Genomic DNA, 12,739 nt, shown 5'->3' on the forward strand with positions numbered 1-12,739 from the left:
ACCCTCACCTCGGGGCATTTGGGGGGCACTGGGAGGGGTAGAAAGAAGCCTATTCTAGGGCTGAGATATTATCTTCATATAGAACAGCCTCTCCCTTGGAACTAGATGGATTTTGCTGAAAGATACCTAGGGTCAGTAACACTGCCTTTAGTTCACACACTTCTCACTGTTTCGAGGCCTGCCACATTCATCCATCCACCATCCATGTGTTTCCCCACTGACCCACATGCCCATTTACTCATCCCCGTATCCACCTATCCATCCATCCAACCATCCATGCACTCGTCCAGTCACTATCCACCAATACATCTGCCTGTCTACTCTTCCCCTTCCCCCCTATTTGGACTCTTACTGAAGGGTGAGTACCATGGAGGACACAGTTTTGGGGATACAGAAAAGTGCCAGACAGAGTCTCAGCTCTGGAGGCACTCAGGGTCTAGACCAAGAAAATGCCCCTTCCATGGCCTCGCTCTTTCCAGACACCCCTACCACACAATTTCTGCTCTGTGCCTGGTGAAGATGCCAACAGCTGACCACCTAGTAGTCCACAACTACCCTTCAGAGACTCAAATTATATTGGCCTTGCTCCTGCTTTTTCTAAGCAAATTCTGATTTCTGAGTCCTTTCAAGCCTGTTTTTAATGGTCAAAACCATAGGCTTTAGAGTGATACTGTCTGGGTTTATCCTAGAGATCTTTGGAAAATTATTTATACTCTCTGAACATCTGTAAAGTGGGGACAATAGTGGTGCCTGTATCCTTGGGCCCCTGAGAATTAAATGCCTGTCAGTTGCCGACAGTGGTACCTGGCCCATTGAAAGCACTGTGACTGGTACTGGTGGCTGCTGCTAAGTTGCTTCAGTCGTGTCCGACTCTGTTCAACCCCAGAGACTCCCCCGTCCCTGGAATTCTCCAGGCAGGAGTGCTAGAGTCGGGTGCCATTGCCTTCTCCGGTACTGGTGGCTAGGCTTAGTATTTCTTCACCTCCCAAAGTTGCTGTTGTGTTGTCTCCACCAACAGAATGTCTTCCTGTCCCAGTCACATATCTCTCTGGGAAACATTCCTGTGCAGAGCAAGTGCAGCCGCCTGCTGTTCCTTAACAACATCTCCAAGAACGAGACAATTGTCTTTGCCTGGCAGCTGAAGCCTCTAGACTTTGGGGAGGTGAGAGTTCCCTGTGTTTGCAGGAAACCAGAACCTTCAGAGGGCCTCTAGATTTATCCCATTCCACCCCATCCCATTCCACTCCATCCCATCCCACACTACTCCATCCCATCCCACCCCATTCCACTCCATCTCACTCCATCCCATCCCATCTCACTCCACTCCATCCCATCCACAGTCCTTTCTACTCCATCCCATTCAACCCTACTCCATCCCATCCCATCCCACTCTACTCCATCCCATTCCACTCCATCCCATCCCATCCCAGTCCATCTCATTCCACTCCATCCTACTCCATCCCATCCCCACTCCATCCCCTCACACCCCACTCCACCCCATCCCATCCCACTTCATCCCACCCCATCCCATCCTGTGCTATCCCATCTTGTCCCATCCCATCCCTGTGAAGCTCCAGAGAGACTCCTTCCCCAAATATAAACAGGTGTCTGTGAGTCCTATGAAAGGAAAGGTGGCTCCCGAGGAGACAGTCCCATTCATGGTGACCCTGAAGGCCTCAGTGCACGCCAGCTTCTATAGCATGGACCTGGTATGCAAGGTAGGACCACCCTCAGAGAGAAGCTGGGATGGCACACAGCTCCCATCTTGAGGGGGTGCAGTGGTTTGTGAGATCCCCAGATTTCCCCCAAGGCCCCTCTTCCAAGGGCCAACCACAGCACAGGCCCAAGGCAAGGCCCTCCAGACCTTGTCTTCTCTCTCCTTTTCCTGAGCCACAGGTATACCAGCAGGAACCCCTGAGGCAGTATCGTAAGGAACTGCAGGAGTGGAAAGACGAGAAGCTGCGGCAGGAAGTAGAGTTCACCATCACAGATAGGAAAGTGAAGGTGAGGAGGGCAGAGTGGGCTCTGAACACCACAGAGCCTTCTGATTAGCCTTGCCATAGGGGACAGAGGTGGTGATCCGAGGTGGTCCTAAAAGCTGACCAGCCTGACGTAAGAGATGAGATTTCTTTTATTAGACTAAGCATAGCCCCTCCCAAGAAACTGTGGATACAGAAAGCTGGCTGACCACTCCCTCCCTCATGTAGCCTGTATTTAATGAGTAGCTACTGGGTGGCCACTGGGGATCCAGGAGGAAACAGGCAGAGCTCACCTTCTGGTGGAAGGGAAGGTGGCGTAGTGTTTTCAGATGGAGGCTCTGGAAACAAGTGTCTGGCTTAGTTTTCCAGCTTCGACGCATCTTAGCCAAGTTATTTAACCTCTTTAGTTCCCTCAACTATATAATGGGAGTCATATGACATCTGAGATTGGCTTCAAGGTAGTCTAGATGAGAAGATTGCCATAAACTGCTAATTGTTGAAGCTGGGTTGGAGGTAATGGAGAACTCTTTGTAGCATTCTCAGCACTTCTGTATACTTTTTAATAATACGTATTTTTATTTATTTATTGGGCTGCACCTGGTCTTAGTGCTAGCACATGAGATCTTTGATCTCCATTGTGGCACATGGGATATTTAGTTGTGGCATTTGGGGTTTAGTTCCCTGACCAGGTATTGAACCCGGGCCCTCTACATTGAGAGCATGAAGTCTTAGCCACTGGACCACCAGGAAAGTCCACTTGTGTATACCTTTGAAATTTTCCATATTAAGAAGTTTTAGAAAGGGAATTCCCTGGTGGACTCATGGTTAGGATTCTGGGCTTTCACTGCCATGGCCCAGGTTCAGTCTCTGGTTGGGAAAGTGAGATCCCACAAGCTGCGCAGGGTGGCCAAAAACAAACAAACAAAAAAGGTTAAAAAGAGAAGTTTTAAAACTTTTAAAACACAAACGATCCACTTTGTGGCATTGGTGGGAGGATTAAATGAGTTGATGCTTGTAGATTACCTACAACAGTGCCTGGTACCCAGAAAGCCTCCACTCAATATGGGCTAATGTTAGTATTTATGCAGGGGGGCTGGTAATAAATGAGTCAACGTGTCCGCCTTGCTTCCTCCTCCCTATGGTGGCACTCTTGCACCTTGATCACCCCTGTGTCCTCCACACTGAACCCCCAGGGAAGCACTGCTCCCCTCTGAGGCTCTGGTCCAGCTCTGAAGGCAAATCATGTTTTGAGGGCTTTGGGAGAAGGGATTTCTCCCATGGAGAATTAAGGCTTAATATGGGAGGCTGTTTCCTCATCCCACTAAACCACAGCGTTCTTGGGCACCAGGGACAAGTGCTGTTGGAGCAGCCTGCACTGTTTGGTGGCATCTCCTTTCCTTCCCTTTAGCTAGGTAGCCAGATTTTCCTTGTCTGTAGGCAGCACTTCCCTGGAATGTTCTGGAAGAGGGTGTGGCTGGGAGTTGTGCAGGACCAAGAGGGCAGCAGGTGGTGGCGCTGACTTCAGGCCCTCTGTGGGTCAGCAGGAAGGGCAGGACGAGGGGAATCCCTCTAGGCCTCTTGCATCCTAAGCAAGGGTCTCTTTGCTTCCACAGAAAAGGGCATATTGTACAGCTTGTGAGCCTGCGAGAAAGTACAAGGTGAGGACGTAAGCCCAGGCCCATCTCCTTGGGATGTCTTGAAAGGATCCTTTCTTGGTCCCCAGAGATACCTCCACCCCCCAGTCCAGCCTCCTGGAAGGGAGGGATGAAAGTACTGATGGGTGGGGATGAAATGCCAGAGGTGTCGCCAAAGGCCTGGTTGGAGGACTAAGCACCCATCAGTGATGGGAGTGCAGTCCCCAGCCCCTGTCGTCCGTGCCTCCCCTTTTCCAAAGACGCTGCCTCCCATCAAGAACCAGCAGGATCTCAACCGGCCGACCAGCTGGAACCTCAGAATGGCAAAGGAGGAGACATTCTGGCCATGCCCCCAGCCGCCGTCGCCAGGCATGCTCTGCCTAGGCCTCACTGCCCGTGCCCATGCCACCGACTACTTCCTGGCCAACTACTTCTCTGACTTTCCCCGCCACTTCTTGCACTGGTGAACTCTCAGGGAGGGAGGGAGGGGTCTCCTTTCTCTGCTGTCTGCACCGCCCCTCCCCCACACACTCCAGAAAAGGGGCTACCCAGACCTAACCCTTGCTGAGGGCCTGGAGCATGTGTAGCCATCAGCGGGACTACTGGGGCCCTGCTGGCTCCGAGATGCCCCCACTACTGTCAGGCCCTTACAAGGAGGGGCAGAGAGCCAGAGTCCCCCTGGGGAACCCACCTAGGCCTCCCTGCCTCCCCTCCTCCCTTCTCTTTCCACCTTGGAGCATCTCCAAGTCCTGTGCTGACTCTGAGAGTTGGACTTGATTCCCAAAATGCAGCAGCACTATGTTTGGGTTAAGACTAGAGGCTGCTGCAAGCTCACCTATGTCCTCATGACCGGGCAGCCACCATCACTGCTCATGCCCCTGACCCCAGCATGGGGGCTTGCCCAGGCCACTCAGAATGCTATGGCCTGCCCCCCAGGGAGCTGCCAAAGAGGTGCCCCAAGGTGGCGTCGGAGGCTGGTGAGGAAGAATCCCCTGACAAGTGGGCCTCTGTCTCCAAGCAGGAGAAGCAGCTTCTGATTGACTGCCTCTCCGCCATCATCAGGTGAGCACCCTCCCCAAAACCCTCACCCCTCTGTCTCCCTCGTGAGTTCGGTCAACTCTGGGTCCACCCAAAGCCCTGCAAGTCGCAGCCCTTCTTTTCCCCAAAGATAGAACTTCTTCACAAGATCCTTCCACGGGTTGCTCCAGGCCCTTCTGGAGGGTGACCTGGCTGGAGGGATCCTCAGGGCTGGGTCCCAAGTTCTGCCTTGTTGCGGCTGGTAGATGGGATCTGGAGCAGGGCCACTGTTTTCCAGGGCTCCCACCCTCACCTGGGTACCTCTGACCTCCTGGCTCTTCCACTATCATATAATGATCACCTTTAAGAATCCGAGGGGGAGGGGGACCAGAGGTGCCTTTTTCTAAAGAAGGAACATCAGGAAGAGCAACTGATCAGCCCCCCACCAGCACCTGTTTGTGGCCACAGTAGTCAAGAACCACCCCTCGCGGAACCCTGAAACCAGAGTCCCCCGCAGGGGGCTGCAAGGCCTCTCAGTGAAGACCTCCTCCTCCTCCTCTGCCCACCCAGGGGCCTGCTGGAAGACAAGCTCTTCCATGAGGCTGTGGGACAAAACCTGGTGGAACAAATGCCTTACTTCTGCCAGTTCTGGAATGAGCAGTCGGCCAGGTTCGTGGCCCACAACAGCAGCCTGCACGTGGTGCCAGCCCCGTCTCAGTCCTCCAAGAGCTCGGAGTTCAGCAAAGAGAAGGAGGAGGAGGAGGAGGAGGACAAACGGAGGCTGGGGAGTAAGGAGCAGGAAGAAGAGGAGGAGAAGGAGGAGGAAGAAGAGGAGGAGCTGGAGGAGGAGGAAGAGGAGGAGGAGGAGACGGAAGAGGAGGAGGAGATGGGTGAGGAAGAGCTGCGAGAGCAGGAGGGGGAAGACAAGGGGGAGAAGTTGCCCTGGACAGAGGTGAAGCCCATGCTGCAGCCCACATCCCAGGAGTCCCTGAAATGGCAGTGGCAGCAGCAGATGAAGGCCTTACTGAAGGAGAGGCAAGAGCAGGATGAGAAGGAGGCCATCAGCCGGTGAGCAGCCAGGCCCAGGTGAAGGTTTGGAGAGGGGGCTGAGTGCAGAAGGGTCATAGGAGGCAGTGGTGTGGGCCGCTACCTGTGTCAGCTTCTCTTTCCAACTCCGGGTTCATTGACAGCGCTGCTGGAAGCTTAAGGCCTCAGGGGGCGCTATGTACAGAATGGCGATCTGAGCTTTAATTTTTCTTCTCCAAGAGCAGACTATTAACATTTACCATCACACCACTTCCAGCAGGGTGATTATAGTCGTCAAAGCCACTTAAGTGATTTTCTAGAGCCAGGAGCAAAGTACCACCTCTTATTGCACTGCCGTTTCCCAGGGTTGCTCTGTAGCTTTCTGTCCACGGTGGGATTCCCTAGGAGCTCCTTCTGTGCGGTCTCATCGCTCAGTACCTTTCCCCAACCCTGGTCCTGGGATGGGAACCCGGATTGTCCGAGTTCGAATCCCTCTCCGGTACCAACAGCATGACATTTAGCACCTTGGTCTCTTTGAGTCATGGTTTGAACGTCTGTAAAATTGGAACAAGAATGTTTCGTAGTGTTGAGAGGGCGGGGAGTTAAGTGAGAATCCACCTAAAGCTCGGGGCAAACGGTACAGCACAGAGGAGGCCAGTGGAGAAGCCCAGCGCAAGTCGGTGGCTGCGCTGACCCCGGCGCTCCGGCTTCCCGCCGCGCAGGCTCCCGGCTTTCGCTATCCTGCAGGAGGCGCTGCTGGAGAACATGATCCAGAACATCCTGGTGGAGGCGAGCCGCGGGGAGGTGGTGCTCACCTCGCGACCACGCATCATCGCCCTGCCGCCGCTCAGCGTTCCCAGGTGGGGGCGCCGGGGCCAGCGGCCGCCGGAGGGCGCGAGGGGTAGCACGGGAGGGCAGGGGCGCCGGGAAACTTCTCCTCCACTTCCCCTACCTGGGGCTTTCTGTATTCCAGGATTCTGAGTCCCGAGTCGCTGCCAGCAGCGGCCCCGGGGCCGCAGCAAGTGGAGATGCCCGGCTCGTTTGAACCGCCCCCCACCGACTGTTTGCAGACGCAAGCGCCCACCTCCTCCGACTTGCATCTGTAGATTCCTCCCTGCCTTTTCTCCATCACCCCCCAGTAAAGCATCTAGCTCCCCCCCCCCCCGACACACACACACATCTGCCTTCACTTTATTTCCTCGTAAACGACAAGAACTCGCGCGCAGTCTGAGAGGCACAGACGGTGGAAGCGGCCAAGGTGGACCGCACTGACTCGTTGGAGCTGGGAGGTTGAGTCTCTCCTCTCCACTAGGCAGCTGGGCGAGAGTTCTGAGGTTTGGCCAGTGGAGGGCGCTCCAGGTGGTTTCTGGCTGGCTTTTGCCCTAGTAGAGCCGGGTGGCCTGGTCTGCACAGCAGGTGGCCGCGGAGCAAAAGGGGCCATCTCTTCCCTTTCCCCGCCGCACCTACTCCGAGGTTCGGCCCTTCCACTGCTAGCTTTTACTCAGCATCTGCCGGGCTCCCGGGGCTCTGCGGAGGTTGAGAGGAAGGGAAATCGAGGCACGTCGAGGAAGGTCAAGAATTTGACGCTGGGACGGGGACGGAGCGCATCGCTAGGCCGCGGGCCACAGACCCTATTAAATATGAATCCGAATCCCCCAGGCCAGGGGATGCCCCAGTTTCCTTAGGACACCCAACCTCCCGCTCCCCCTAACCTCCGCCTGGTAGCCTCTGTCCTCGGCTCCTCCCCACCCCCTCCCCGAGGCAGGTGGGTGGAAAAGTGACATCTGGTGTTGTTCCAGAGGCGCCCAGGTCCCCGACACCCCCCTCCACCCCCACCGCCAAGGCCTCGGAGGAGCTCCGGCCCCGAAGCCTGGGTGAGGGCGGGGAGAGGGGTGAGGGGGCGCTCCGCCTCCTCTGAGTCAATATTTGCCCCGAGCAAACGGGCGCCAGGACAGGTGTGAGTGTGTGTGTGTGTGTGTGTGTGTGTGCGCGCGCGCGCGCGCGTGTGTGTGTCTAGGGGCGGGGACTGAGTAGGCCGTATAAAGCGCGCTGAGCCGGGGCTCCCGCACAAGCTCCGCGGCGTGCGCTGGGGACCAAGCCAAGCAGGGCCCGGCCGGGTGGAGGGTGGCCAGGAAGGGAGGGGCGGACCAGGTGCGCACCTGCAGCGGCCGCCGACGTGTCAGCCGCAGATGAGCGCAGGTGAGGGCGGCTATCGGGCGCGGGACAGCACGGCGCTCGCAGAAGACCAGGACCAGGAGACCGCCGAGGGCCACAGCCAGGTCCCGGACCCGCCGCTCCCGCCCCGCGACGAGCCCCTCGCACAAACCGGACCTGAGCGTTTTGTTCGTTCGGCTCGCGTGAGGCAGGGGCGGCCTCTCAGCACCTGCCCGGGGGCCCGGGCCGATCGCCACGCAGGCACCTGTCGCCGCCGCCGCCATACGGGTCGGAGAGGCTGTGCGCCGCTCCCCAGGGACATCCGGCTCCCATCCGGCCCCGCCCGCCCTGCCCTGTCCGGCCCGCTGCTCAAGGGCTGCCCGCTTCGATTCCGGATAATGCGGGCCGGCAGAGCCAGCTCCACCGGGTGGCGTAGGGGGTCTGGGGGCCAGCTTAGGCGTTCTTCCGGAGGTGGAAACCCGGGTTTCTAGTCTGGCTCTGTCCCAGCGACTTCTGTGGTCTTGGGCAAGTCATTTCCCGGCTTCTCCTCGGATTTTCCCACTTGCACAAGGAGAGGGGGGTTAGTCTGGCCTCTCGTGTGGAGCCCACCAGCCCCCATGTTCTGGTTTCTGGGCTTTCAGCAATGATTTTGAGCCCCTTGACCTGGGCAGTTGGAGGCTCGCGAGGAGTTGGAGCAACAGCTATGAGGTGTGGAAAATCTGGGTTGAGGGAGCTAGGGTTACATTGGACCAAGTTCAGTTCCTCCTCATCTCTTTGGTGCTGACATTCTGAGGGTTCACTCCCTGTCATCTCCTTGGCCCGTCTTGCAGTATCCCCACCTCCGAACAGATTGCTTGAGAAGGACAAACACAGGGTCTGGTAGCCCTTGCCTGCTGGGGGTCCCAGGCCCTGAAGCTGACCGTCTCTCCCAGACTTGATAATCACAAGGTCTCTTGTTTCAGTCAGCTGGGTGTGGGGTGGGTCTAAGTGGCCCTCAGATTAGGTGGGAGTTCGAGGGTCATTAGCTACAACCCAAACCTAGGACAGGCCGCCCCCTTTTCAGTGACTCAGAGTGTTAAGATCTGACAGGAGGGAGAAAGGCTAAAATTGCGCTAGACCCCCGCCTCCTGCTTGGAGAACCTAGAACTCAGGCTTGGGGTCAGTTGAGTCCCTGTCCTTGATTCCTGGTGTCTCCCGTTCCATTCTCCCAGAACTGATGTCAATGCTAAGTCAGCCCTAGAGAGAGGGGCTAGTTGTAGGTCAGGGGTGGAAGGAAGGTTCCTTGGACAACAGTAAGGAGCTCCCCAATTTCTCCTAAGGGTGAGGAGACATCCTGAGGAGGGACCGCACCCCCACACATCTAGGCCGAGGAAGCCCCCAGGGGGATGGGAATGAGGGTCAGGAGTCGCTGGTCTCTTCCCATTCCAATTTGGAGGTTCCTGGGGGTGCTGGCTTTCCCCCTCTACCTTCCCTCCACTTCACTGCCACCCCTCACCCAACTACCCGCAGGTGCCACAGGCTCTGCTGAGTCTTGGCACAGAGAAAGGGAGGGGGAGGGGATGAGATGGTGCTGACAGATCCCAGGCAGGGCTGGGGAGAGGGCGGACTGCAGGCTGGGTCTACGTGCAGCAACCCTGGGGCAAGAGGGTGGGGGGAGGCCCATGCATGGGTCCCGGGCTGGGTGTGCATGGCTCCTATCCCAGCCTCCCTAACCAGGCTTCTGTCCTGGGCCCAGCCCTCTGCTCCTTGCCTGGCACTGATTGATCTGCCTGTCAGGGGCCTGGTCTGGCCCTGGCACATCTTCCCTCTGTCTTTGTGGGCATCCTCTCCCCTCCCCCAATCATGGAAGTGGCTCAGAGCTCTGCCCCCCTTCCTGGGATTCCAGGCCCTAGGGCTGCAAGACAGAAAGGTCTCCCCTTGGAGTGAACCCTGCCCCCCCACAACATACAGTGTTTCACCAGTGGACTGGGGTCTGCCCCTGTGACAGAGAGCCACTGACTCTTCCCCTGCTTCCAGGGAGGGGGGACGGTGTCCGCAGACCTCCACCTCCCCATCCCCCCAAGACCCGCATTTCCTGGATGTGGCCGGGATCTGGCCTCTCCTCCTGGTCCCTCCTCCCCTGCCGGCCCAGGGGTGGAGTCTCCAGGCGCCAGGCAGACCTGCAGGTGCTGGGCTTGGGGAGGGGGGTGCTTAGCAGCTGGTGTTCGAAGCAGGGGGAGCACCCCTCCCCCTGCCTGCTCAAAGCCGGAGCCTGCTTCCTGTCATTCCTGTCAGCACCCTGGGCGGGGGAGGGGACAGGTAATGGAGGAAGTGGAAAAAAGGAAAGAGCACTTGGAGTGCGGCTGTAGGGGGAACTGGGAAATCACCGATGAGAAAGGGAGAGGGGAGAAGGATGCGCAAGACATGGGGGAATCCAAGCAGGAGCACTGAGGGACAGACCGTGGGTGCAGCCCAGTGGGTGTGGAAGATTTCAGAGTCCAGAGAGGCTGTATCCACCACCACCAACCCCAACCCCAGACTTGTGAAAGTGAGAGCTGGAGAGAGGCCAGAGACACAAAGAGGCAATGTGAGATAACAAGGGATGTACACTCCAGAGAGATGGAGGTATTTGAAGATGTTGGGTCAGAGGTCAGGGTAACCAGGGATGGAAGCTACCGTGTGTGTGTGTGTGTGTGTGTGTGTGTGTGTGTGTGTGTGTGTGTGTGTGTGTATGTGTAGGAAGGGGAGCTATATGAAAACAGCCTCCATCCCAAGCTGTCATTGGGATGGGGAGATGCTACCCACAGCAAAGGAGAAAGAGGTGACTTCTACCTGAGCTGCAACTGTGATCCAGGGCTGGGGGGGAGGTGACACTCCTCTCTCAGGGACACCCGTATTGCCCCAGTAAAGGGCAGAAAGTGAAGAAGGGCAAAGCTCAGGCCACAGTGAGGAGTGAGGGGTGTGGGTCTGACTTTATCCCTCCCCCTTTCTCTCTTGGCCACCACTGGATAGACAGCTGCGGCAGCTGCCCCTGGCCCCACTGCCCAGGTGTGGGTTCTGCCCAGCCTTGGAACTTCTGGGTGTGGAGGCCGCCCAGGGTCTGTGTGAAGTGTGGGGACCCAGAGTGGAGGCTCTGGGTTGGGGGGGTGTTGTACACAAGCGCTAATCCCCAATCGGGCCAAGGCAGAACCAGAGCCTCACTGACCTTCTCGGAGATTAGTCCCCATGACAACAGTGGCAACTCGCCCCCTCATTCTGGCTAGGCCAGGTGTGTGTAAAGGGTGGGGAATGGAGGGGCAGGCAGAGGCTGGGGGAGGAGGGAAGGGAGTCTTCCTGAGGCATCACAGGATCACAGGAGTAAGGGTTGGGAGGCCCCTCCAGGATCAGCAGTTAGCTTAGTTTTCAGGTACAAAACTGTGGCCCCAAAAGAGGAAGTGACCCACCCAAGACCACATATGGAGCCAGGAAAAGCGCTGGGACCACAAGTCAGGTCTCTGGTTCCATCTGGAGAGCAGAGGACTGAGCAAAACAAAAGAAATAGGTATATCCCCCACCCTCCCCTCACTGAGCTCATCATTAGAGTGGCTCTAATAGGGTGAAGCAGGAAGGCTCCCCATTCTGAGAGCCAGGCTGCCTTCCACAGGGCATGTATTGGATGGGGGGACATATATGGGATGCAGAGGGGGGATGCAGCTAGGCTCACTGCCCTGACTCCTCCCCACAACCCAGCCCACCCCCAGGAGCAGGGGGCATGGGAGGGGAGCAACAGGACAGCAAAGACAGTTATAACCACAGCCACCACAACGGGAACAGTGAACATTTATTTGATGTGGGTCAGTGCTGGGTTTTACACGCATTTAAATCTTCACAATTTTAAAGGGAAAATTTGAGAAGTACAAGTTCATCCAGCTTATTAGCAGGGGAGCTTGGATTTGAACCCAGGACACTGCCCACACTCTTAACCCTCCAGTGTCTGTATGATCGTGACGGGGTGACTCTGATGACCGTGGAGTGGGTGGTATGCACAATGAAGGTCTAGGAGGCACCCAGCACGGTGGCTGAAACACCGTACATTTGACTAAATATTTAAGGAATAAAGGAGCGAACAAAAGTCTGCTGTCTGCCTGTAAATGAGCATGACTGTTGAGCCTAGGAGAGACCGTCCACATGGGACGCATGTGGGATCCGTCTGTGTGAATGTGTGCACGTGTGTGCCCTCTCCCTGCAAGCCCCGCGGTTCTGCTTCTGGGTGAGTGGGTGGTGGTGAAAGCTGCCCCCACCTCCCTGGATGGGGCCAGTTCTCCCATCCCTCTGAGGGCTAGAGAAGAGGCGCTCTGCTGACTGAGGGACGGGATGAGGAGTCTGTGTGGGAGGGGCTCTCACCCCTTCCGGACCCACCTCTTTCAGGCCCAGCTGTCAGACCCAGCCTGAGCTGCGCTGGTCTCTCACCCGTGTTATCTCTGTCTCCCAGGAGACTAGCCCTCACAGCCCCGGGGAAGGTGCTCATTGCCTGTTCCCTGCTCCCTCCCGATCTTGGGTGGGGGTGGGGAGTGGAGGAGCAGGGCTGCAAAGGAGGGGCTGGTGACAGGACAGGGTGGGGGAAGGCACCATTCACAGAATTTGCATCTGCAGTCACCAAAGCCCTGGCTGATTTGCCAGTGAAATGAAGGAAAGGGGTGGGAGCAGGCAGACTCGAGGACATTGGCCACCGGGCAGGGGCCCTCTCAGCTGCCCAGCAGTACTGTGAAGTGGGGCTGTTCAAGGGATGGGGCCCTATGTGAGGAGGGTGTCACTTCTCCAGGGATTCTCAGCACCTTTACCTGGGATGGAGACCTCAGTGAGAGTCCAGGGTTGCATTTGAGGGTTTCTTCGTCAGATCTACATTTCCCTGTATGGGATGGGCATCTGAGTGGGATCCAGGACCTCACTGAAGATACAGGACTGAGTCTT

The 12,739-nt window shown here is 57.0% G+C and overlaps 2 protein-coding genes across 27 annotated transcripts in view; one reads left to right on the plus strand and one right to left on the minus strand.

Annotated features, from left to right (window-relative positions):
- CFAP65 (cilia and flagella associated protein 65) overlaps positions 1–6,833 on the plus strand; it is a 41,684-nt gene extending 34,851 nt beyond the window's left edge. For 8 of the 26 annotated variants that reach the window (XM_086339448.1, XM_086339489.1, XM_086339515.1 and 5 more), the window contains 9 exons: positions 1,019–1,162; positions 1,605–1,718; positions 1,897–2,004; positions 3,593–3,637; positions 3,874–4,076; positions 4,550–4,675; positions 5,201–5,698; positions 6,379–6,516; positions 6,630–6,833. In XM_086339448.1, the coding sequence (XP_086195574.1) occupies positions 1,019–1,162; positions 1,605–1,718; positions 1,897–2,004; positions 3,593–3,637; positions 3,874–4,076; positions 4,550–4,675; positions 5,201–5,698; positions 6,379–6,516; positions 6,630–6,762 (1,509 nt within the window). In that variant the 3' untranslated portion in view covers positions 6,763–6,833. Of the gene's footprint in view, positions 1–1,018; positions 1,163–1,604; positions 1,719–1,896; positions 2,005–3,592; positions 3,638–3,873; positions 4,077–4,549; positions 4,676–5,039; positions 5,699–6,378; positions 6,517–6,629 lie in introns of those variants that run through there. The other 18 variants (XR_015141951.1, XR_015141922.1, XR_015141924.1 and 15 more) reach the window with 9 other exon arrangements.
- Positions 6,832–11,894, minus strand: LOC147377826 (uncharacterized). The gene is made up of 2 exons (XM_086339654.1): positions 7,816–11,894; positions 6,832–7,183 (listed from the first exon to the last, which is right to left on the minus strand). Exons 1-2 carry the CDS (start codon positions 8,092–8,094, stop codon positions 7,154–7,156), a joined length of 309 nt encoding a protein of 102 aa, XP_086195780.1. The 5' UTR covers positions 8,095–11,894; the 3' UTR covers positions 6,832–7,153.
- Between the last annotated feature and the right edge of the window lie 845 nt (positions 11,895–12,739).

The sequence above is a fragment of the Bos grunniens genome, chromosome 2 (assembly GCF_055505025.1).
Source record: "Bos grunniens cultivar Pamir isolate PY7600 chromosome 2, Bosgru_T2T1.0, whole genome shotgun sequence".
Taxonomy (NCBI): domain Eukaryota; kingdom Metazoa; phylum Chordata; class Mammalia; order Artiodactyla; family Bovidae; genus Bos; species Bos grunniens.

Excerpts from the sequence above, each read along its gene's own strand:
- LOC147377826 (XM_086339654.1), bottom strand. The coding sequence starts at position 8,094 with ATGGCGGCGGCGGCGACAGGTGCCTGCGTGGCGATCGGCCCGGGCCCC. Across the intron at positions 7,184-7,815 it reads CACGTCGGCGGCCGCTGCAG|AGCCCCGGGAGCCCGGCAGA; the intron begins GTGCGCACCTGG and ends CAACCTCCGCAG.